Source organism: Galleria mellonella, unplaced genomic scaffold (assembly GCF_026898425.1).
Source record: "Galleria mellonella isolate WM207_F2 unplaced genomic scaffold, CSIRO_AGI_GalMel_v1 utg38, whole genome shotgun sequence".
Taxonomy (NCBI): Eukaryota; Metazoa; Arthropoda; class Insecta; order Lepidoptera; family Pyralidae; genus Galleria; species Galleria mellonella.
In genome coordinates, this window is record NW_026442090.1 from 5,990,352 (window position 1) to 6,017,205 (window position 26,854).

Genomic DNA, 26,854 nt, shown 5'->3' on the forward strand with positions numbered 1-26,854 from the left:
ACTATACATGAAAATATATCGTACTACAATTATTATATTTACCTGTCATCTTGCAACCCTATTGCCGCATATAAAAATTACGATTAAACAACAGGGGTTAATCGTAATAGCGTGAAAATTTTAATTTGTATATATATTTCAATGCTAAATCATAATAAATTAAAAATAAAACAAATTATCAAAAAAATAAAAAAGATATATTTAGGGGTATCCACCCTTTTCATTGAGGGGTATGAAAAATAGATGTTAGCCGATTCTCAGACCTACCCGATATACACAGAATTTCATAAAAATCGGTAAGGGCGTTTCGGAGTGACAAACACCGCGACAAGAGAATTTTATATATTAGATGTTATTTGCCTTGTAGCTCCGGCCACCCTTTTTTTCACGTGGGTGTTATAAGAAGCGACTAATGGAACTTAATGGTCGAGGAATGGGCAGCAGCGTTCCTTTTAAAATATCACCAAAGCCTAACTACGGTTGTTGACTCGTCTGCCAGACATGGCAACTACTAGCAAAACTCTCCTAATGGAAAAGGCTTATGTTCAGCAGTTAACTGCTGATATAATAATAATAAATATTATATAGATATGTATGTTAATTTATGTCAATAACGTATAATGGATTTAAACGGAGCGCATTTTACAATTTTACATAAACACAAGTTTGTTAACGGTGGAATAGATGTAAAACAGTTTTTAAAAAGCAATAGCATCTTCTCTGTTTACTACCTTTTAGTTTTATGATCTTAGTACATCAAATGTAGTTACTACAAGTTGCTGTCAATGTATAAGCTAAGGTTGAGCGCCTGTTTTAGATTCGATACAATTGTAACAGCTAACAAAGCATACACATGATTTCCCACACTTAGGAGCAAATCATGACTATTAGTGAATTCCATTGAAAAAATTGAATCACGCCGAGTGCAAGACACCATATGGCATATGTAACCATCGACCATGTCCAAAGACTTAAATGGGCACGTTGTCGTCACAGTTGGAATGCCACTGAGTACCGTCCGTCGGCGGAGCAGCCTTGCCGTGCGACGTGAGGGGGGAACCTCCCGCGCAACCTGCTGCCTCCGTCAATTCACTGTTCTCGGTTAGTGCCTCGTTTGCGCGTGCGCAGCGCCCGTACGCGCTCTCTGTGAAATATACTACGAACACTTGTGTACAAGAGTTATTGAAAACGAGTGAAAATTAACGCGTAAGTGACCAATAACATCGAGTAATGTGCTCGTAGGAGTAGACAAACAAGGTAAATGAAGCGAATATTATGATATATGATAGAATAAAAATAATATTTTGCAACAAGGGCATATACGAGTCAGTGTTGATACAGTTAAATATGCAGTTTTCAATAGTACTGATGACATTAGTAGTCAAGTTGATGAGAGTTGGATACTATACGTGAACGTATTTTGCAAACAGGTGTATTCGTTTTTATGAATGAATTGGATGGGAGTGCAGGTAACCGGTTCGTTGCTTGCATAATACAACTTGAAAGAGTTAAGTTAGTGTGTCATTGAAGGCTTCGAGTTCATTTCCCAAGTACAGAATGTGACAAAGATTACGAAGTAATGAGGTACCAATGACATCATGCGGTGTTGTTAGCACTCCACCCACTACACACGTGTCTCTAGGTTATAAGTAATGATTGTTTTATAGTTAAAGGCACCAATATCATGTATTAAAGAATATTGATTAAATTAAATATTCGCTTAAATAACAGAGCAATTGTGTAATTAGTAATCAAAAACAAGTAAATAAACAAATATATTAAATTACTCAGTTTTATTTGATTAGCTTTTGAATATTCTTTAGTTAAAACTATGTTAGAAGATGTATTTGAAAATATATAAATCAAATTTTAAAATGGTGTTTTAAATTAATATTTTCATAAATGAAATATATATAAACAATACAATCCTCAATGTTATTGTACAATTTGATGTACTATGAGAATATTACTTGATACTGCACTTGCTAATGCACCTGGCACGCCAAAGTTTCCCTTATTCATGATGATTTTGCTTTGTGGTCGACTGACTCAATGTGATTTCAGCTGACCGATCCTTCAGACTATAAAATTTATACAATAAAAAACATAAAATTTTGGATAACAATAAAAAGATTTATTTTGACCACAACCCAATTTATGCTTATTTAAAAATGCGTGAATAAAGTAGAATACAAGTACTTTAGTAGTTTGGAAACATATTTGGACTACTTTTAATTCTATAAGATGTTAGAAAAACATCAGAACTCTACTAAAAGGTTATAAATTAAATATTTGTCATCATTATCGATATAGATAACAGATAATTTTGTGTATGAAATGTGTGCAAAACCACTACACTGTATTAAATCAATTATAAATCAGTGTATTTGAGACAAGTTTTCGACTAATTACATCATGTCTAGACTTTTGGTATAAAAGTAGTTTTACGCCGGTGTTTTGCTTAAATACAATTAATTGCTAGTTATTTTCTTTCCTTCTAACTCTGTATCTTACTTTATACCTTATTAATATAATAAAATTGTAACTAGATCATTTCTGCACATGGGAGATATTTAAGAATAATGAATGTGAGTTGTCTTAATAAGACCAATTGTTTCTAATACAATATTTTTTTGTAATTTTATTTCTTTGTAAGTCTGTCTGTCTACTACTACTACTGTATCAAATTAGATACGGATTTCATAGTGGTGTTTCTGAAAGTGAAACTCAAAATCTGGTGTATGTTTCAGCTTATTACGTTATCTCAAGATGCTTGTCGTTGCTCGCCAAGTATATATTTTTTCGTCGTACTTTCTATTATAATTTCAATTAATACGAGTATTATTACAAAAATAATATTTTATATATTTAGAAAACATTGAAGTGATCAAAAAAGAAAAATCTACATACTAGAAGTTATTGTTACAGTAACGTAGGTATAAAATATTGTAAACATTAGAAATTCAAAAGAAGTCACAATAAGGGATAATTATATTCAGGGGAAAGAATAAAGAAAGTAATCACATACCTATACATATATAAAAGAAACAAATTTATAACAAAATGAACGTTTAGGGGTTATCAGGTGTTTGAACGTGCCAACCGCTGGCCATATTTAAGCTTTTTCTAAGCTTGTCTCGTGAAAGCTGTCCGATTTTTGTTAAGTTTTTGTCCCTGTACCGGAGTTCCTGCTTCCCACCTGTAGTCTTTTATAACATTTCTTTTTTATTTGAAACTGTAATTTAAAATAGAATGAAATTTAAATTTCTTCTTAATTATATTATGCATTAAAACCCAATATAAAACGAAAAAAGTATATTTAATATTTTGTGAGTTTTAAATCAACAGTAATTTTTCGGGACTGCAGAGGTATTCGTAGTTTGTGAACTTGTATAAATAAGAAATATGATCAAATTTAGAAATAATTCTATTAGTAATAGATATTACTTGGTTTACTAAATTAGCTTTACAATAGATTTTACATACTGAGTAGCCTATATAGATGTTATCATTTATGATTTAGTTTTTTATTTAGAAGGAGGTTTTGTACAAAAGTCGTTTGCTTGGGCACCTCTATTCTATTCGTGTTTCTATCGTAAAGCAGTTTTGTTTGCATGGCTATGTTTCAGTTTGAAGGGTGGGATATAGTAGTGAATTTACAGGGACAGAGGAATAACACTTGAGTGCTCAGTAATGGCAATACATGGGGGGTATCATGGGCGAAACAATTATGTCAATGGTACTGCTTATGTCTATAGGCGACGGTTACCACTTTCCATCAGGTGGGCCGTCAGCTTATTTGCCATTCTAAGTTGGAAAAAAAAATTTTGCAAGCAAACTGATGGCTCATTTGATGAAAAGTAGTAATGGTCATCTATCAACGTAAACAACATATTTATAATGTTCATAGTAACAAAATATATATTGTGACTCCCATAGTATCCCTCACGCATTATCACTCATGCCAGTTAAGGTCTTATATTTCTGTACTCTGTAATTTCACTGATATTCTCTTTAGTTAACCATTTGCTTATTCCCTACAAAAACACTTATTTTCAAAATAATTTATATGTATGTGTGTGTGTGTGTGTGTGTGTGTGTGTGTAATATATATAAATAATACGTTGTGCACACGGGCTTACAAAATCCGGAACAGGAAAATTAAAGTTTATTTGAATAAAAAATACCTCTATTTGCAAATATCTTTAAAAGTATATTGAATGATAAATAATCTTTGAAATATGTTTAGTCCATAATTATACATGATTTTAGATAGGCTACTGAAAATGTATATCACACATAAATTCATAAAAAATGAATCGCTTAATAATGTTTTTATTATCAAAGAAAAAATATGTTTAATATTATAACATACTTAATTCCTATACATGTATTAGCCGTATGGTTTCGGCATAGAATAGGCCACCTCTTCCTTTCCCGAGGCTGTCGTAGAAGGCTACTAAGGAAATTCAACGAATGTTCTTCAAGGATGCGTCAAGTCGAGGGATGAGCATCAGCGTCCCTCTTAAAACATCACCGACTAATCTGAATTAACTAATCTAGTATAACTGCGGTTGCCAACTCACCTATCAAGACTGGCAACATCTGGTAAAACTCCTTTTTTGAGGGAGGCCTATGTTCAGCAGTGGACAGATAACGGCTGATATGATGATAAATACCCATCTGCAGTATATATTAGGCATAGAAAGCCTTTATTCTTGCATCTCTTTCTTTATCCAATTTCATTACAACTGACTTGTAAGAAACATTGGCGTGTTGTTCCGGAATTGACATTCCGGAGACTCTTGATTTATCTCTCAGGCAGAACACGATCTATTTGATAATAACATATGATAGTTTACACCCCTACTGTTCCCTGTATTTCTGCACTTTCATATCATCTATCTGTTTCACCTTCTTTTCTTCTTCTCTTTTCTCAGACCTGAACTAAAATAGTAACCTGGGAAATTGATTACTCTTTCTTTCAAACCAACTCCCAATCGCATTACTTTATTAAGAATCCGTTCTGGTATGTTTGCTACATTATTTTGACAATATTCGTATTTGCATTTATTCTACTATAAAAAAATTTTTGCTTCCACATGGCAGCGCGAGAATAACAACCAATATGGACTTTTATTATTTATTTCAATAAAATTTTATAAAAAGGTAACTAAGTTTTGTTTAAATTGTCATAGAAACGCTCTCTACACGTAGTCAGCAACAAATCGGAACATTTAATAAATATATCGATTTTTGATTTATACATCAGCATTAGGCATTAGTGGACTTTATCAAGTGGTCAATATTTCGTTTGTTTATATTTTCATTAAGTTATATTGAGACAGACAATAACTTACATAGATGCAATATTAATAGACTCTTTTTGTTCTAGTAGGTCCAGCACGTAAAGTTTATTTCATACTCTCTCCTTATCTTCTGTTCTAATATCTATGCTAGTGATTATTATCACATTATTTTGTCCACAATCGTAAAGGTAATTTTCGTTACCTTTATATGACCTCGATACTACTCAAGGCTGAGTTAATTTTTGTGGTCAATACACGTAATGAATACGTAATCATTACCGATTTGCCACAATTCTTTACCAAAATTGTTTTTTTAAGATTTCGCCTAAAGAGAGTTATAGACAAAGAGTTAATAAATATATAAATTATTACATTTCAGCGAACCAAAAGTTATTGTTCAATTTTTCAAATTATAACACTATTTATTTTTCTTTTACAACTTGTGTTTTAAGCTCTTGTTTTCTGAATTGTATTAATATTAGTTTATAAATTAAAACTTATATATTTTGGACACAATCAAAATTTTTTTATTCTGATCTGTCGTCCAAAGGAAATGTCTAGATGGAAGAATGCATCCTGAATTGTCTCGTACTCGATTGAAACATGTTAAAGGGTTTGGGCTACCAATTCTTTATATTCGTACTATGGTTTTAACATATTCGTAACGCTTGGCTCACAAAATATTGATCTCTCTTTATAAATATTGTCAATATTTAAAATTTTAAGATAATTACGTACTAAGAAAATAAACAACAGATAGTCTTACCCCCAAATTTATAACTTTTTACTGTTTGCAAATTGTGCGTCCAGTTTATACAAAGAAATATAGGTATAATTTGAGATATTTTATATGTGTAATTTTAGTTTCAAACAGCCACTTTACAAGGAATTATAATTCGATTCGTCTTGTATACCCAGTCGAGTTAAATAAGCATACCATGTATTAGCAGATTAGTGCCCACTATTTTGTAGGCGAATTATAGGAAATTAATCATATTATGAATGTATCGCGGCTATTTTAACCCCCAAAGCAGTGATCAGTTACAGACATGAAAACTGTTCAAATAATGACAGCGAATCCGTCTTTTAATGGAACTATAAAATGTTTCCAACGGTCCGCAATAAACAAATAGGATGTTTTATTTTCATTTAAGCCCGCTACGAGTTTCGATATTGCAGTAGGTATTTGAAATAAATTCTAAATAGAGGAGGCTGACACAAAAGGAAGCTCGAGGGGTGCTAAAATTGTATAATTTTATTTTTAACAAGCGAATGCCTAACGATGTGCTTCGTGCTCCGTTGCCTTCCAATAATGTATGGAGCGTCCACGTAGAAACACGTATCTATGTCGTAGGGAAATAGTAATATTTGACGTTTTATAAACGAGCTAGACATTTAGAAACGAAAATGTTATGTTATGTTGTATCGTGACTTACGAGTATTGATGTAATTTAATCTTACCGATATGACGTTGTTTATAATACTTGTACTTAGTTGCAGTGTTTTTATTTTTCAACATTTTTATTATATCCTCAAGTGACAGGAAACTAATTATACTAAGCATCAGATCCTTAATTATTATATGTATTAAACCCTGGAAATTATCGTGGTTAATTCTTGTTGAATTCGTCATGATGGAGCAACTGACCTGCTTTCATCCTCACTTATTATCTCTCATTAGTTTTACACCAACTGCGTATACAGATAGCGCAGGCAGCTTACCATTCCATTATCATCCATTAAAATAAGCAATCATTGTGAAATGTGGCATACATGTGGAATTGGGAATGAATATAGGCTACTTTTTCCCGCTCCAAAGCTAGTGACTTCATATTATCGGTTTTAGAGAGTTAAAGATGCAAAATGTAAACCAGCATTTTAGTGTACTAGTTAGTTATGTATATGTAACAAATTAATATAATCCGATGAAGGGCAATAAGTATATTTTAATTTTTTTTTTGTATAAATGTTTATTTTTATTCTTTAACATGGGAATATTTGATATTAATTTATTATATCATGCTAGTTATATTATTCACTTTTATTCGTACAATATGAAAAGTAGCAATACAAAAGAAAAATAACAGAGTAATTGCTAGATACACATTGTATACAAATATATCATGACATGGGGCGAAACAACAATTTTAGGAATTTTTCTTCATATCTTTTCGTATGCATTGTTAAAATTATATTATTCAATTTTATCTCGTAAACACATATCTAACAATATTCTTTTTAAGACAACTTTGTCACAGTATTATTTGGGTCTGTTGTAACTCGACAAATTTTACAATCTGCCTTCAACATCTAACGTCGTGTCTGTGTAACACAGATAACTTTGTTGAAGAGATTTTCTAGTCTATGGCTGTTAATAATAAAATAAATATAGACCTGAAATCTTTAATATAGACGTACTATATTTACGATACGATGAACTTTTTTTAATGAAATACAGAAGGTTTGATATTATATTCTATATTTAACTAATGTACTTTTAGAATTTACTTTCCAACAGTTTCTCATTTTGACAGTATTTTTTGTACATACTAATAATATTTATTGGTATAAATTAAAAAACAAATTCGACATATAATTTAAGTACCATACACATTAAATATACCTGCTTGAAATAATAGAAAAAGAAATTGGAATTTATCTTGGTCGCTGATAGAGAAAGAAGAATAAATGCTGAGAAATAAATAAATGGAGTATTTAAGAACCAAAATGAAAGTAGAATAAATGTGGTCGAATTGCGAACAGTGCGCAGAATTTGCGGAATAACACTTACCATACAGATCGTAATCGTAATATAGAAGTGCGTTAATAAGTTTGTCTAAAAAGTGTCGATGTTAGAATGAGAAAAAGCATGCTATGTTGGTTATTTTTTAGTTGTTGGTTTTGCTGGAATGGCAGCCCACTTGCGCTATTTGTATACGCTGACGGAGCACCAGTGAGGGATGACAAATGAGAATGAAAGCAAGTCGTGACGAATTTCACAAGATTTAACCAAGATAGTTTCCAGGGAAAACCACTTGGATGTGGAACTAATAGGGTATATTCCTAGCAATGGAGTTATATCTTTATTACTTAAAATCCCTTCCTCACATGCTATAATGGTTTGGGCAAACGTAGGAATATATCAAATGAAACATTGACAAAACAAATATACAATGCGAATATAAATAAATGCAGCTACGAAAAGAGATCTACACTAAACTGGTATGACCAGATAGATTGTATTCAATCTAAGGGTGGTGTTAAAAGTTTCCGCAACCGACATTCGTACATAAGATGAGAAAGCACAAGATGTATGTAAGGATTTTTGGTCTTCAAGTCTGTCTGCCTATCTCAACGAGATACTTGGCAGAAGACAGATAGAATAAACTCTACTACATATGTGCTGAAATGGATATATGTAGGTTCCATATATCGATAACAATTATTAATTATACCATTTTATACATTTTGTTATGCAATTATTGTTTCGTTTTTGGGATATTAGTTTAAATGATAATCAACCGTATAATTATTAGGCCTTCGGCATTCCATTGTGTTGCTTATTTCATAACAAGTTCGTTGTAACAGCATTGTTCATACAAATAAAAATACTACGTTGTAACGTAACATTTATTATGTCACTTATATTTTGAATATGTATATGACCATTATATACATTTTTAAAGATTATCTATATAATTATATTAAAATATTATAATATATAATGTAAAATGAATCTCTAAATATGTTGCAAAGAGCAAAAACTTGGGAACTGCTGGACAATTTTAGCTTATTTTATTTTTTAAATATTCTTTGAAGTCTAAAGAGAAAAATTGGAATATTTTCTCGGAATAAACACACTATTTTTCGCGTCCCGTATACAAAACAACATACAAACTGTTTTTAGATGTTACAGTAGCAATAAAAAACTGTTAATATCGAAGCAAAATCTACTTAAAAAAATATGCAATTTCAACTTTTGACGTTAAATTTACATATACAAAAACCGATTTCTTTAAAAATGATTAGGAACAACTGTTAGTACCGTTAATGTCTTCCACTACCACATCTAGTATTACAATCGTTAATATTAACTAACCTTTAATTAACCTTTTAACGAATTTTTATTAAAAAGGTGTAAAACATCTTTAGTTTATATATACTAGCTGTATCTTGCGACTTTATCCATGGTAGTATTGTGATCTTGAATAGCCTTATATAACCTTTTTCAAAAAATAAGCTATCAAATACAAAAATTTTTTTTTGAATCCGACCGGTAGTTTGTTTAAAAAACAAACAAACTCTTTCACTTAATTATATAAGAATACGTTCTAGATAAATAAGGATAACAGCCCTTCGACAAAGCTTGTTTCAACAGTTATGGTAATAGTGGCAAACGACGGGTAGGCGAGATGTGTTTCACGCATTTGTGAGACTAGTATGCATAATGATAATATTGTTCACTTCACAATAAGGAGACATATGCTGCCCGTACAGATAATGTATTATCTATTTATACTATGTACAAGTGGAACATAATACTATGTGAATGTGAGTTTTTTACTACTTCTTGGCATCTTAAAAACTCAACCAATTGTGTATTTTCTTCTCCCTTTTATCATTCTTCATTCCAAATACAGACCTATTTGATTTTATTTAAATAGACTTGACTTTTTCTAAGATCGTAAATTATTTATCTTTTATTACTATATTTTGAAATGAAGAATAATATAGACCAGGGGTGGCCGACTTGACCAGACCGAAGATCTATTGTTTACCTACTGACAAAACTCCGTGCGATCTACCCAATTGTACACAATTATATAGTATTGTATATTTTTTTATTTTATTAAGAGAGAAAACATAAAACTGAAAATTATTCTTAGTGTGACTTATTTATATTAGTGTGAGTATAGCATCTGAGCATCTTCCGCTAGATTAGCAAAATTTATATATTTTTTGCTTTGCCACAATCGATTGAACTTATAGTCGCGATCGACCGGTTAGCCACCCCTGATATATACTACTACCCATGATATATACTACTACTACCCATGATATATATTACTACCCCTGATATATACTACTACCCCTGATATATATAATATTTATCCCGGTCAATCGATACATACTAATTCTACTGACAAATTCGCAGCTGAAAACTGTTGTAGATGTTTATAATTTCTCGTAAATTACTTTAATATACGTCTAACTTTCGATCGCGTGTATACTACACATAAATTGTAATTGGATTAATGATAATGACGCTTATCTAATTGAAAACTAACATAATACATTGTATGTGTTTTTGCTATTTGTTTCTCTACTATTAAGACTAGGATTTCCTATAACCAATTTTTTATATACGGTATATTCACTAAACAATATTGATATTTTTATCGAAATAATATGTTTAGGAAGAATAGCTCAATGTGAGTATATTTTATTAGCTTAATAGTTAATATATATGTGAAATAAAATATTTACTAGGTATAATAAACAAATAAATATAAGCTATCCTATTGATAACTTATATCTTGATTGATTGATTACCTACAGTTCACTTATTTTAATATAACTAGTTTGGAAAAAAAAGGAATAATATAATAGAATCGATTTTTTTTATACAACTTAGAATGGCAAACAAACTGACGACCCACCTGATGGAAACTGGTAACCGTCGCCTATAGACATGAGCAGTACCATGAACATAACAGAGTATACTGTTTCACCCATAATACCCCCCATGCGTTACTATTCCTGAGAACTCAGATGTTATTTCTCTGTACCCTGTAAATTCACACCATATCCCACCCTTCAAACCGAAACACAGCCATGCAAACACAACTGCTTCACGGTAGAAACACGAATGGGCAGAGGTGCCCAAGCAATCGACTTTTATACAAAGTCTCCCTCTGAAAACAATAATTACTAAAATTTTTTGTCTATGTGTTTGTATATTTATATCGATATCACACATAAATTTACGCACCAAAGTAAATGTTATTTCCACAGTTGTGTTCCTGAATACACATAAATATCTAGAAGTGTTCTATTTTATCGATTTTCCTACTTCCAAAAATGACGCGTACAAATTCGCGGACAATAACTAGTCACTATAAATTAATCATTATAATAAACAGTTCCTTGTATTAGATGTTTGAACAGCAAATGTTAAGTAAAGACAGTCTACAACACAGTAGTATCGACGCTAAACTAATTTCCAACTACATAATGACTTGTCGCGGTGATCCAAGTTTGGACAGCTATGGCTGCTCTCTTCCCAATGATAAACGACGCAAAAATATTACACGTAAATATATTTTACTTAATACATTGATGGATAGCTATAAAGACGAATAGTTTATTGGTAGTTTATTAAACATATTCTGCGTTTCATTTTCTTGTTTTTTGATGATTTTATTTTTATACATTGGTAACTGAAAAAATACTTTTAGGGTTTTAACTACAACTATCGCTTAGCACTTGTTTAACACTTCTGTCTTCATAAAATGATCTAAAAGTGTTATAAAAATTGATGTTTGAACTGAATAAAAATGATTTTGCATGTGATTTAAAAACATGTCACCATCATCATTACCTGTCCACTACTGAACATGGGCCTCCCCCATGGATTGCCATAAGGAATGAAGCTGAGCACCTGCATCCACTGACTCCCTGCAATGCAATAGAATCATGTGATTAAATTTTAATATACAGCAATATGGTCACATAGAATAGTTATAAATTAATACATTGTTAACAGTACTTTTAGCGGCTGAAATTCAGCTATTTATTTTTCGTTAATAAAAATGTTCATATAGTCCTTGACTAATGTTAAGTTCATGTAATGTTAACAAATGTTAAGAAACAGATTTTTTTTTGTTACGCTTTCACGTCTAAACCGTTGAACAGATAATGATGATTTTTGGTATAAGGATAAGTGGGACCTTAAAAACAATCATAGACAATTTTTTTTTCATTCAATAATCTCGAACCACTTGTATCTTGGTCTCGGCATAGAATAGGCTACCCCTTTTTTCCATGTGTGTCGTAAGAGGCGACTAAGGAAACTTAATGGTCTAAGGATGGACAGCAGCGCCCTTTTTAAAACGTCCTCAAAACTTAACTACGGTTAACCAACCCGCTTGACAAGCGTTGTAACTACAGGCAACCCCCCCCCCCCCCCCTTCAGAGGGAGAGGCCTATGTTCAGCAGTGTGCAGTTAACGGTTGATATTGTCATCATATCGTCACTTATATCTACTAACTCTTAGTACCTAATACATTCGAGGTCGTCGGCCCATCCCATCCCACTTCTTGTGTTTGATAATATCTTAAATTACATAATTTTCACTAGTTTATTTCTATAACATGTCGTATATTATGTTACCATTGTGTGATAAATTAACTACGCCATGTATAATAATGGATCTAACTCTGACTACTATAACTTGGCCTCTAGACTGAATACAGGTACATTGTTACTGCTAGAGCCTTACCATAATACAATTTAAATATCAAAGTGGGTGGCGATTTTGTCGGCATCTGATAAAAACTATTATATTTAATGTTGTTTAAATCAGGGGCTACTTTTTTATAAACAATAATAGCATGGTAACTCCACCTGTGCTAACGATATACGCTGAAGGGGCACGAGTGATAAGTGAGAATAAAAAGAAAGGACAATTAGCCCATAGTGTTGGTTGACTTTTGATTGAATTATGTACACATGGAATTCAGTACGATGGAATGGGGTTAATCTGTCAAGGTATATTGTTAGCAATGCAATTAGTAGCCCTCATTACTTACATTTTCTTTTACCCCATTAGTACCTTGCCAGTGTATATCGATTAAAAAAAAACATAGGGTCTGCTAGGTTGAGAACCAAACAATTGGTGTGTTTGGCTGGAAAATTTGTTCCAAATAAAATCGAAAACTTTCTCATATACTTTATAAAAAATCATAGTATAATGACGAATTCTAAATTATATTTTTTAAATAATAAAAAATATTAAAACTGACAATATATAGGTTGAATTGAAGATGTCTTCTTTTTTTAACTTAAAAATAAACGTTAAAAAATAACTGTGAAATATTTTTTTTACTACTATATCAATTGTAGAGGATTTTATTTATTGGTCTCAGTAATTTTTTATACATATTTACCTTTTGCTAAGTGCGTTGCACGATTGTGGTTTATTCTGAAGGCTATAATAATCAGCGATATTCTGACAAAGATAATAACTATATTATATGGAAACCATGTTTTATTTAAGTATGGACTGTTCATACCTACTCATAATAAAAGCGGGCAATATTTGTCATTCCTTTGGTTAGTTACAAGTTACTATAGATAATTAAGGGCTTATTTGACATTCCCGTAGTGGTATAAAATCAATATTTCTGTACATGGCCATAGCTAGGGGGAAATGATTGAAGAGCAATACCTTAAAAGGTCTAATGCCCTACCTTAAAATGAAAGAAATTTATATAAATTAGATTTTTCGAAGTCATTTAATTATGGCTTGTGCCCTACCAAAAAGTTCTTTTGCCCTACCTTAAACTTGGGTCTAGTTACGACTCTGTTTCCATAATATAAGCACTTAATATATCAGAGCAGTAGATCCTACATGGTATGTACTTGAAACACAGTCCGCGTGTAGTCGAATCCTGCTTACGACTTTTTATACTCGGTAAATATAAATATCTATCAACATTTAATGTAATAGATTTTAATTTGACTGTAATTAGACGCGGTGCGTGGGATTAAATCATATTCAATCATCATCTCTGTACTCCAATAACATGTTGATTTTTATATTTATTCCGTCCTTGATTTCAGTAAATGTCTAAAACATCCAAACATTATTTGTAACTATCTCGCGACATTGTAAGCGTGAATAAAGATATCCGTATGCGATAATCAAGGTCAATCTAATATAAAATACTTTGCCTTAGATTCAGCATCATTCAAGTATGTACAGTGGTTTCAACAACTGAGTTGCTACGATATTGAGCGATTTCCATTACACCAATGGAGTCAATGGTCTGCTCGTGGATTAAAAATTATTTAAATCCCTCAAGTCGTTTAAGCGTGATTGAGCAATAAACATCTTTACAAAAGTCACATTTATAATATTACTAACAGAAGCCGCCTTTTATATATATTTATAATATGGGCTATCTACTAACCAAATTTCATTGAAGTCTTCACATTCATAACATTAGAAGGAAGTGAGATCAGGATAAATAGAATAGTAATAGGATTTAGCCATATTTGAAGTGGAAAGGAAAGTCAGATTCAAAGGCATTATCATCAATCATGTAAACGCTACACGGGTAGCACTAGTACGCATATACGATTAAATATTTGTTGCATTAGGAAACAAACCAGATTCAACTTGATACATACGATATATTGCCTTGTGAATTTACATAAATTTCTAATGCATTTTATTAAAAAATATTTTATTCATAAACAGTTTTAAATGTTGAACCGAAAACAATACGAGTTATTACTCTAACGATAGAATTAGAACTTGTAACGCCGGCTATAAAAATTGACTTGCTAAATGATAACTATTCACTGCTGAACTTAAGCCTCCTCTTATTGAGAGGTTTTGCCAGTAGTTGCCATGCTTAGCAGGCGGGCTGGCAACCGCAGTTAGGCTTTTAGTGATATTTAAAAAGAAACGCTGCTTTCCATCCTTCGATCATTAAATTCCTTTAGTCGCTTCTTAAGACACCCATAAGAAAGAAAGGGATAGCCTAATCTATGTCGAAATCATACGTACCGAATTTCTGGTTGCTGAATGACTTTAAGAATTATATTTTAAACATTTACAAAAAGAAGGATGTTCTAACTTCGACACGTTACGCTATAACTTCGCAAATTCTGAATCGATTATTATGTTACTTTTTGCAATCGAGTGTAATTTTATTATCTTTATTCTGCTATAACTGAATACATTTCTTTTTTTCGTGGAATCACAAATTATCGTATAACATTAAGCTGTTTTATTACACTTAAAATAGAGTTAACTGAATGGTTGAATGAAAGAAATTTAATAATAACTAAGTAAATGACTATCAGCGACAAAGTATACTTAATTATTAGTTATCTGAGCATAACCATTATCCAAACTATCTTTTATTTATTTCTTATTCTTACTTTTCCAATATCATTTATATATATTATATCAACTATTATGCCAGTATAGATAGGTACTGTGTTATAAAAGTTAGGTAAAAATCTAACTGTGTTACATTTCAATTCTCTTGTTGATTCTAAAGTTGGATATTTCACAAAGAATTAGGTATCTTGTACAACGGTGATATTTTCATAATGCTACTGAATAGTTTTTTATTGTATTTAAGCTGTATATAGATATGATAATGTGAATTAAAATAGACATGACGCGGGTCAACATTAGCTGAATGTTGCGTCGCACTAACAAACACTCGTCCCACGTGCTCTGTATAATAGAATATTTGTAATATTGTTATATATATATGATATAAGAATCGAACTAATTTAAACGTGATCACCCACACGCTTATATAATATTTACTGAAAGTCTGCAAAGTTCCAACAAATTTATACCTTTTATAACTTTTGTTACAATTTGCAAAATGAATAAAATGTTTAATCTTTCGAATAGACTATTATCCTACTAATTTTATAATATGAAAATGTCTACTTTTTGTTCAATTTGTGAAAATGTTTGTTACTCAATAATATTTAAAAGGTATCGAATTTGATACACAAATGGACAACACACAAAAGGATGGAAAAACTACCAGAGGATAAATTTTTATCTTAATGTATATGGGAAATTCCGCAGGTTACAGTTTATATTGTTTAATGTTATTAAATTATGAGTAAATACAAGTATATTGTAATATTTATATAGTTGCTTAAAGTTTTTAAACTATTTTAAAACAAAGTGAATGAAAGATTATAACTCTAAATTAATTACATAAAAATCTTGTCGATGATCATAAGAAAATTTTTAGTATATTATCTAATGAATTTTTACGTTTATATTATAATTTTTCATTCATTTTTCTTATTTCATCATTGCAATATGAATATCAGTTTATTAGCGTGTAAGCGTTTTTAAAAGCTTTAAAAATAAATAAGTAAATATATTACTTCTCAAGTACTATATATCAAATTATACGGAGTAGCAATATGCGATACAGCCTTCTACAAAGATTTTTAGAAATATACATGCTAATAGAAATTGGTAGACTTATGATGAACAAAGTCGCGGATGTGTACTAGTGTCTAATAAAAAAGAAATTATCAAGTTCCGTACCCGCTGAATTGTCTTCTAGTCCATTAATAAATCGAAAGTCTTTCCCATCAGCATAATCAAGAAATGGAGAGGAGGAAAACAATTTTCGATGTAATTAGAAAAAAGCATCGTTCCAAACGTCTTCCCGGCGCGCCCCACGCGGGGATTACATGTGGGATTTATTGGCCCTTCTTTCATTTATAGCCGTTTTGTTGCCTGGCAGGACAATAAGGATGGAACAGAAAATTTAATGCCATCTAAATATCGTGAAATATTTACGATTTTTCCATGTCATTGGTTCAAACGAGCTCCTTAATCTATTTAGAAGGTGTCTCCCTGGACGCTTGACGATGGATTTACTTCCAAGATTAAATATATTAAAGATTTTATTATCATAGTTTCATAAATAAACGCACAATTTTTTGTAGTTTAACAATATGAACTACAAAAAAACAATCAGATACTATAGTATAATGAAATAAGTAACAAAGCGAATTCAACAAGGAGATGTTTCGAAGAAAACCTATATTGTAAATAGTAACATGTAGATTTTGTATCGCTACTAGCAAGTTTTTTGCTCCGCAAAGAAATTTTACTAATACGGGAATGAAGACTATCAAATGCAACAGAATTGTGAAAATTGGTTCAAAATTGACGACGAAATCGTAACATAGTTGCGAAAAAAAATTAGATTAATTAAAAACCTTTTCTTTTTAAAGTCATTTAAACCTAAGCTGTGCCGTAACTGTTGGCAACCAACTCGGTCTTTTGTATAAACTCACAACGACGCAGTAACAAATGATGTTGGAAACGATCATCAATCAAAGCTCCGGTGACAATACGTCAGCAATCTGTTCTAAAGTTTAAGACTCAAACTCCTCTGACGAGTCACAAGAACAGTACAGAGATCGCCCAAGAGAACTATGTCAGGGGACTAATCTATTTAGTAAAGACGAATATACGTAGTGTCATAGTGTCAATGTTATTTATGGTATACTAGCGGCCCGCCCCGGCTTCGCACGGGTGCAATGCTGATACTAAATAGCGCCGCCGGCCCTCTCATTACATTACGACATTACATTCAGAAATCTCTAAAATTATCAGTATTTCTCCACTATATTATGCATGTATTATAAATTTCCTAATGATTCACTTTACCTATTAAAAAACGCATCAATGTCCGTTGCGTAGTTTTAAAGATCTATGCATACATAGGGACAGACAGACGGGAATCGACTTTGTTTTATACTATGCAGTGATTTACATTAGTTACAATACCAATGTATTTATGTTTTCTCTACATTCCTATTATCTGACCCAGTTCAGTCAACTAGGAGATAAACCTTATTCCCTCTATTGTATAGTAGAGACATAAACTACTCAGAAATGCTTATAATTAAGTTTACTTTAATAAAAATATTTTTTGAAGTTTAAGTCTTTAGATTGGATAATTAAATTACGAAAAATCACCTATTTTAGAATATCAATTAATTGGATGAATAATTTGGTAAAAGAGACCGGCTGCCCCATTGCTAACAATATAGATACTATATCAGGTCGTTCTCCACGCCATTTCCCTGGATTTCGTCACGATGGGCCAACTAAATCCACTTTATCCTCATTTATTATCTCTCTCTCTCTCTCCCCGCGTAAACCAATAGGGCAAGCGGAATCTTCTTCCTATTTATTTACATTTAAAAAATATATATCAAAATTAATTTCGATGACCATGTAAACGAAGTTACAAATACTTTTTTGGGATATGGCGTGAATTTACAGGGTACAGAGGAATAATATCTGAGTCCTCGGAATGGCAACGCATGTGGGGTATCATGGGCGAATAGTATTCTCTGTTATGTCCATGGTACGACTCATATCTATAGGCGATGGTTACCACTTTTCATCAGGTGGGCCGTCAGCTTGTTTGCCATTCTAAGTTGTATAAAAAAAAACTTTATACAGTAATATTATATGGTATCAGATATACACAAATTTTTTAAAATTATTTATTATAACAATTACCATGCTTTATGAAATTTTTCGTTAACTATTCATATGACAAAACCAACTCTTCTGTAAAAGATATCTATAGTTTATTTACATATACCTTCGCATATAAATAAATGTATATACGTACTATGTATTCTTAAGTAAAGAATGTGTACACATATAAGAATATATCTATATAGTTATAGTTAATATAGCGAATAAAGTTAGTAAAGTTTCTTGGAAAAGAATCGACATCAGGACCTCATATAATTACACTTCAATGATTTCACACAACTCGTGGATCGTCGACATATATGGCGAAATAACTGACTCCTCCCTTCTAGACAAGTGACAGACGAAATTATCGACAGATACGATTTCATTATGTAGGAATCAACAAGACAACGAAAAGAACAAGAAATATCAATTTTATTCATATTTATATGTTGTTTACATATAAATACGAATAAGTATTTATAATACGCAGATTATTTTACAATGATTTACTTAATTTTATTCACGATATTATTCTGAATATTATTTTTTTAAATTATTTATTAATAGAAGGAAAGAAAGAAATAATTTATTCGTAATAATTATAATAATATCACTATATATTTGATCTTACTACTCGTATTGTAATTAAAATATGTATAACAAAGCAATGTTTGTAAATAGAAAATATTTAGGGAAAATCGACCTGAGTAATCTCAATAGGAGCAATAGAAGCCAAAAATAATAATTATAATAATTATTAGAATTTTTGTTTGTCTGTCTGTATATTTGTTTCAGTATTACGTAAAAACTACAACATGAAATTGCATACTATTTTCACAGTTGTATTCCTGAAGGTTTAATTTAAAATCGAATGCATATTTTACCTTAATATAATAGTTAGCGTATCAAAATATTTTATTTTGATTTATACACCAGAATTCACCTGTACCAAAATACATAGTTGCGAGCAAAAACAAGTTTTTAATAATAATTTGTATATGATAGCAAAAACGTGTCTATCAATAGAAATATATTATTTACTACTTTCCAAGGAAAACAATTGTTTTAGCAATTAGTAGTATGTATACTAGCTACTACACTAGCTGTTTAACATCAAAATCTACTTGTTTCCTTTGATTACTAGAAATATTTATCATTATGTAATTCCACGCTATTTGATTATATTTTATATTAATCACCTTTTATTTATTTTTTAGATGACAACGATATGGAGTGCCAAAGACCAAATAAGGATTATGAAGCTAGTGAATGTGATAAGTGAGTGATTCAAGCCACAATGGAAGGCGTTAGAGTGACGCACCAGGGAGTGCGCGCCCATTCGGCCGAAGGTTCGGCGGGCCGCATCACCCAAGCCGGGCTGGCTGCGCGGAGCCCTGAGGGGACAGCTGCTAAAGGAATGGCCATTAAAGGACATGAAGATTTATGGGTCGAAATCCAAGCCAATACCTTTAGAAACTGGGTGAACGAAACACTAAAACCAGTGGACATAAAGGTATGCCATTATATTATATATTTCCAAAAATATCGATGACATATGTTTAACAAATCCTATTTAATACGAAAGTTTGTAAGGATGAATGAATTGAAAAATGGATGGATGCATGTCTGTTGCTCTTAAAACTACTAAACGTAAAATAAAGTCACGGAATACAACTATTTCATTAAAATATTAAACATACTATGCTGATGTTCACCTTGCAAGTCGGAAACATTCATATACCTATATTATAAAGTATTTCTTATTATTATGACTTATGCAGATTTCAGTATTTCTGCATTAGTTATGATAATTACGAATTGATATATAAAATATTAATGTTATAGGTATTCTACTATGTTGATCCTGCCTCTAATATGAGTATAAATAATGAGTTCCCCTAAAGGATTTAGATTCTATGCTGAGTTGGGTCCTTTGCACAAACACTGCTACATTCATTTTGTTTTTTATATGTTTTTCTTTTTATTCTAAATTCTATTTGTAAAATTTTTTTTAAAGTCTTATAGATAAATATGTATAATGACCGTGTGGTCCCGGCATATAATAGCCACCACCCTTTCCTATACAGTATAGGTACGATACCTATACTGTATAGGAAAGGGTGACTAAGGGAGGGCAAGGATTGGGCAGCAGCGTCCCTCATAAAACATATCTAAAGCCTGACTGCGATTACCAATCCACCTGCCAAGCGTGGCAACTACTGGCTAAAATAATGATGATGATGAAAAAAATAAAAGATAATTACATTTAATACTTAATATAAAATTTGTATGGTTTATTAAAGCATTAGCAACCCGTCGTGGCTTGCACAATTTATTTTAAATACAACTATTCATATTACTCAAAAACAATGCGAAGACTTTTTAAAATGGATTGAGTATTTTTTGGACAACATTACAACTAAAAATCAAATCTTTTCTCTTTATAATTTTAATTTAGATATATCTCTTCTACTTGAAAATATTACTATTCACGTAATTTTCTGGTACATAATTTAATTATTTATATCGGCATTGCACACATATTTATCTTCGAGTTTATACCACTAGTTTCGGACTCGATAGGAACCCTTATTCATGAGCACGTCTCGAGGTTATATCGCAGGTAAACAAAGGCGTGAGTAAAGCCATTATAAATAATTGTAATTCAGTATGACTCACTATAATTAGTATTCAACAATAGAAAATCTTTTCTGGTATCAAGTGTAATATATTTTAAAATAAGAATACAGTAAAAATAGACAAATATACGTGATATATAGTGTACTTATATTGTATTATAAATAGAGTATTACCATACAAATACATCGAAAAAAGCGAGTCAACTTTTTCATACAAATTTGCGTGATAAATAGTTATGAGTGTTTCCTTTATAACTTCTATAGTTATTTTGTTTTATAATTTTTACATCTTTATGCATTAAGCATAAAAATACATTTTATTTATTAAATAATTAATTATAGATACGTCAATATACATTATGTACGTAAATATATAGAACACTGTTAAAAAACAAGTCAGCTAATTAGCTGACAAAAAGTTTACCTGTTTTTGAGACTCGAAGCCCTACCTATATGATCTAAGATAGTGCACAGTGCCATTCTGTATGATAAAATCCTGTATGAAATCAATATTGTTGGCAATCTTTTAAATGAGTGTTCCACCAGTGAAATTAAATTGTTGCACCACAGAAATATAGGTCGAAAACAACAAAACAATTTGTGCCTCAGAATTCCCATACAAGCACGGAGCGTTAACTTTAACTTAGTAAGGGGAGCTCAAAATTGTTTGACGTGTTTGGATTTTCAATTCACAAAATTTATGTCCTGATATATTCTATAGCTTAGGTAGATTGCTTGTTTTATGTACGGCTAACGACTGCTTTCACTCATATAGTAAGAATCGTAAAATGTATTATAAAAAGCATCTAAGAGAACTAAGCACCATACCAAGAAAACCTCAAAATAAATCAAATAAATCCTAATTCAACTGTAAGTAATAGTTATCACTTTCTATAAGTGGGCCGGTAGCTTGTTTGCTATTTTAAGTTGCATAAAAAGATGCATGCAACCTAACCAATGCTAATAGTACACTAATATCTTTCTGTAATTTGGAGAAACCTACATCTAAGAGTGGGACGTCAATGAATTTGAATGAATTTGCATTATTTACCATAATGCTTATTACAGTATCCAAATATACTCAATTAAAATATGTTCAATGAGATATTTCTTTTTTATGAACAATATGTAGGTATTTATGAAAAAAACATTTATATATTTCTATCGAATACCCAGTACTGACAACATAATTTCTTCTTAATTTGAAACCAGGTACTGGAGTGTAATATGCCCAAGGGCATTTATTATTATTAATTATTTATTGGACATATAGAATAGAATCATTATTTTCTGATATATATTATAACCTGACTCAACATTATTCTATTTACATTCTATTTTATATATTTCAAGAAACATTTACAAATTATCAAGTATCTAATTATATAAAAAAAAAAATATTTATATATCTCAAATTGTATACAGTATAAACCACAGGTATGAAATAAATCATATATAATTTAAAACACCTACAACACACTTAATGACAAACACATTGATGATAAACAAATTAATATTGAAATTAATACGGACCGTGCTGCTTCCGTAGCGCAATTAGTATCAAGATCGTCACCACAGTTGCGATTCCTATCAAGGTTTTTACTTTAAGTTTTTCACGTAAGCATTGAGGATTTTATCCACAACTTCGTGCACATGGACTCTGTTTGCAATCAGAATAGTAAGAAATTCATTATTAAAATACAAATTACCTATTCTTGTAGATTTTTTGAGACAATAGACTATTCTTCTAACAATTTTCATCCTAAACTAAAGTATGTCTCGTGAAAGTATTATCCTAAATATTTTCATAAGGTTTCATATGTTAAATTAGTGAAACGGTCCTTCATGAAAAATGATAGAAAAAAGAAAGGTTTTCCATTACCTTAAATATATTCGCGTAATAATTTTAATAATATTCTAAAAATGTGAAAGTTTGTAAAGTTATGTTTGGGTGACTACATGTTTAAATTTTTGCCACTCCATCACGCTTCAACTGCTAAACTTTTTTTTTTATTAAAATATGAGAAATTTATGGACAGATCATATTTCAAAATTAACATATAGAAAAATTTTATCATAATTCGTATTATAAATTATTCGTACTATAAATAAAAAAAAATTTGTGTGGAATACTGCATATTTAAATCCTAAAAACAGTTCAGTTTAAAAAAATATTTTCCAATGACTCGATCTAATGGAATTCGAACCTAGAATCTTTCTGCTATCCAGATTAAGTGTGCTACTAACCTATAAATGAATTAAATCTAATAACGAAAACACAACTAACGATAAAACACATCTATTCATGTAATATAAGGTACGTCAACAAAATCAGTTCAAACCAACATTATTGTCATCAATACAAACAAAAATACTCCTCTTATTTCAAATGCATACGATATCCGTTCTGTCATGGATGAAAATAAATTGTATGGACAGTGTAAACAATTTGTATTACAAAACAAACACATCGAAAAAACTGACTTAATAAAGAATAACGTAATATTGTTCACTACCATTATCCTGCGACTTCCGATGTGAATCAGGATAAAATATTCTGTGTTCATTTCTGTATACCAAATTAAATTGAAATCTTTTCAGCTATTTAACATTTATTTTTATATTTTATTTATTTAAATATTACACTGTGCCATCTAGTACCAAAAAAGTATGTATATATTAGTTAATATATTCATAAATAAGAAATACACAGTAGTCTGTGCAGAATACTAACTCGTAAATATAAATGTTTGTATTGTGCGGGGATCGAAATCGAAAACAAACTGTAAATTATTCTTCCAATGATTATGGCTTTAAACGCGGTATTATATATCTCTATACCATCAAAAACTTCAAACTAATTGAAATTTAATATGATTAAAAAAAATATGTAAGAAACGTTTAATCGTTGTTTATAAATAGAGTTTATTTATTGATTCTTTTTTTTAAGGTCGTGGACTTGGTTGAAGATTTAAGGGATGGCACTGTGTTGTGTTCACTGGTGGAGGCCTTGCAGGGTCGCAGATTGAAAGGTTGGAACACCAGCCCCAACAATCAACATCACAAATTGGAAAATGTCACCACAGCCCTCCAAGCTATTGAAGACGATGGTGTAAAACTTGTCAATATTGGTAAGTTTTCTTTTAAATGAATAATTGAAAGAAGTACAAGTAATTTACTCTAACTTCTCTGAATTTATAAGAGAATAATAATAGCGATAAATTATACAATAAAAAAATGTATCATCATCTTTAGACGATGGTTATCATTATTCAACTGAAATCTTCTTTGACGTTACCTATTTTCGATTTCCATTGTTTTGGTTGAGATTTAAGATTTGATTATAAAATTATCTATAACTACGATAAATAATTATAGAAAATAATATAGAACTTAAGAGAACTAGGAATAAAAGGAGTACTTGCATAGGCAACACAAGTTAATCTATTTTTTAATATTCACTATGTCTCTGATGTAAGTATAGAAAAATTTTCATTTTATCGTAATTCAGGTTTTTAAAAGAACAAACAAAATATTTAGACATGTTAAGTGTGTAGTGTTCGTACATCTGATAAAAAAGTAAGTTAAGTTTGGTTTAAAGTCCCAAAGTTTATCTTCTTCTTATAAAAACCTTATATTTACCAGTTCATGTGGTAAGCCCTAAGGTTTACCAATAAACGGGCTTTTATAGTAATATATATACTAAATCGAGGGTTTTGAATTTTATTTAATACAGTGAACTTTCTTATTACATATAAGGAATTGTTACAAAAACAAATACATAAAAGAATTATAACAAATTTTTTCGTAACAATTCCTTATTCGGAGAATTTATAAACACCATATGCAAGGTAGAAAAGCGATCGTATCAGACACCATACGTAACATTATGCCACGTTCCATAATAAAACTAAAATGGACTTACGAAGGCGTTGATGAAGTGGGTTTATTCTACTTTCACTATGATACATAATTCAATTTTGATAAATATTTACTATAGAACTATTCTCACTAAATTAATTGAGATTGCTTCATGAGAAGAAAGGGAAATACTAGAAAGACCTATAAGCTATTTCGAGATAAATTACTATTGATAGTTTTAATATATATTCCATAGCATAGTGAAGTGGTATGAAGAACACTTAACCGTGATCCGTTATAAAACTTAGTTGATCTACCCAACTTTCTGTCAACTTTTTTTTTCTGTACAGATCCTGTTCATATCTTTCTTTGTAAATTACCTTGTATCTACTTTGCTAGAGATATACCGTCAAAAATTTAATGCTTCAGTCAGTTTTATTATTATTATTTATATATTATGATATTTTAAGTATTACAATTATAGTTAAGTTAATTGGGAAGATCTATCATTTGCAACTTTTGACATTTCCTTAAAAAATTAAATTTATTTAAATATACACTACAATTAGTTCATGCTGAAACAATTCATCAATCTATATTTAAGCAAATTTAGATTTAAATAGTCATAGTAATTTACATTAAATTATTATAATATAAATTACCACAACAACAAATGATTGATAACGTCGAAGTAACTTCCATCAAATAAATTCAATTTACTCTTATTTATATTACCAAGGAGTATTAGGAAGAAAAAAAGTTTCTAATTTAAATTAATTATACAGCAACGATAATGGAGGCCGGCAGTATTTACGGAAATCCTCGTCTGGCGTGTTTCCTTAAGTACTAATGGTCTGCGGATTTTCACCACAGATAATACCTATCTGAATAGATAACGAAAGTTTGTTAAAATATTTTAGCCGTTTGACTTACCACGTACCGTGGTAATGCTGAATAAAATATCCTAGTAATACTGTATCTATATGAATACCAAATGCGGCATCTCTCATCATCTCATCAAATCTTTTTAAGTTTAATAAATTGTTTCAGGTAATGTGGACATCGTCAATGGCAATCTTAAACTTATATTAGGATTAATCTGGTCACTAATTGTTCGATACCAAATTGGTAGAAGCAAATTCCCTCCAAGGTGAGTACAATTCTGTGTCTCTAAACGACTTAAATGTCGACGCTATTCTTTTTTATTTGATTAAATTAATTTGTACTATTAGAATAAACAGTGTATTCTCTTTACTATTTTGTAATTTATAACTTAATATACGGACAGTTTTAGCTTTTCCAAAAATGCACAATATCTCATATGTCAAAATACTTGATAAATACTCGGCAATGAAGTTACAGAGTACAGTGGCATGATATGTTAATTCTCAGGAATGCCAACGCATTACGGTCAATATAGAGTATACTCATTTATCTCCATGGTACTGTTCATGTCTATCGGCGACGGTTACCACTTTCCATCAGATGGGCCGTTAGCTTATTTGTTTACTATTACAAATTGCATAAAAGAGGTATTTCTGAATATTTTTCTCCTGCACTAGGATATTGTACCTCTAAACGTAAAATACAATATTTTGCAATTGAAAATGAGGAAATATTTCGTTTTAATTTAATTTAATATATGGATATAAATAAATACATTTGTCTAACCATCATTTAACCTGGTGAGAAAAGATAACTAATAAATCATTTGAATTATCTTTCATCATCATAACAAGCAGCATTGTAGTCCTTAT

At 30.6% G+C, this 26,854-nt stretch overlaps 1 protein-coding gene across 1 annotated transcript in view; it reads left to right on the plus strand.

Moving 5' to 3' along the window:
• Window positions 1-1,088: 1,088 nt before the first annotated feature.
• The window catches only part of LOC113522823 (filamin-A), a 110,924-nt gene continuing 85,158 nt past the window's right edge, over window positions 1,089-26,854 (plus strand). Inside the window, exons 1-4 of the mRNA XM_026908651.3 lie at window positions 1,089-1,257; window positions 19,815-20,110; window positions 24,187-24,367; window positions 26,148-26,247. Coding sequence (XP_026764452.2) covers window positions 19,895-20,110; window positions 24,187-24,367; window positions 26,148-26,247 — 497 coding nt within the window. The 5' untranslated portion in view covers window positions 1,089-1,257; window positions 19,815-19,894. The remainder of the gene's footprint in view (window positions 1,258-19,814; window positions 20,111-24,186; window positions 24,368-26,147; window positions 26,248-26,854) is intronic.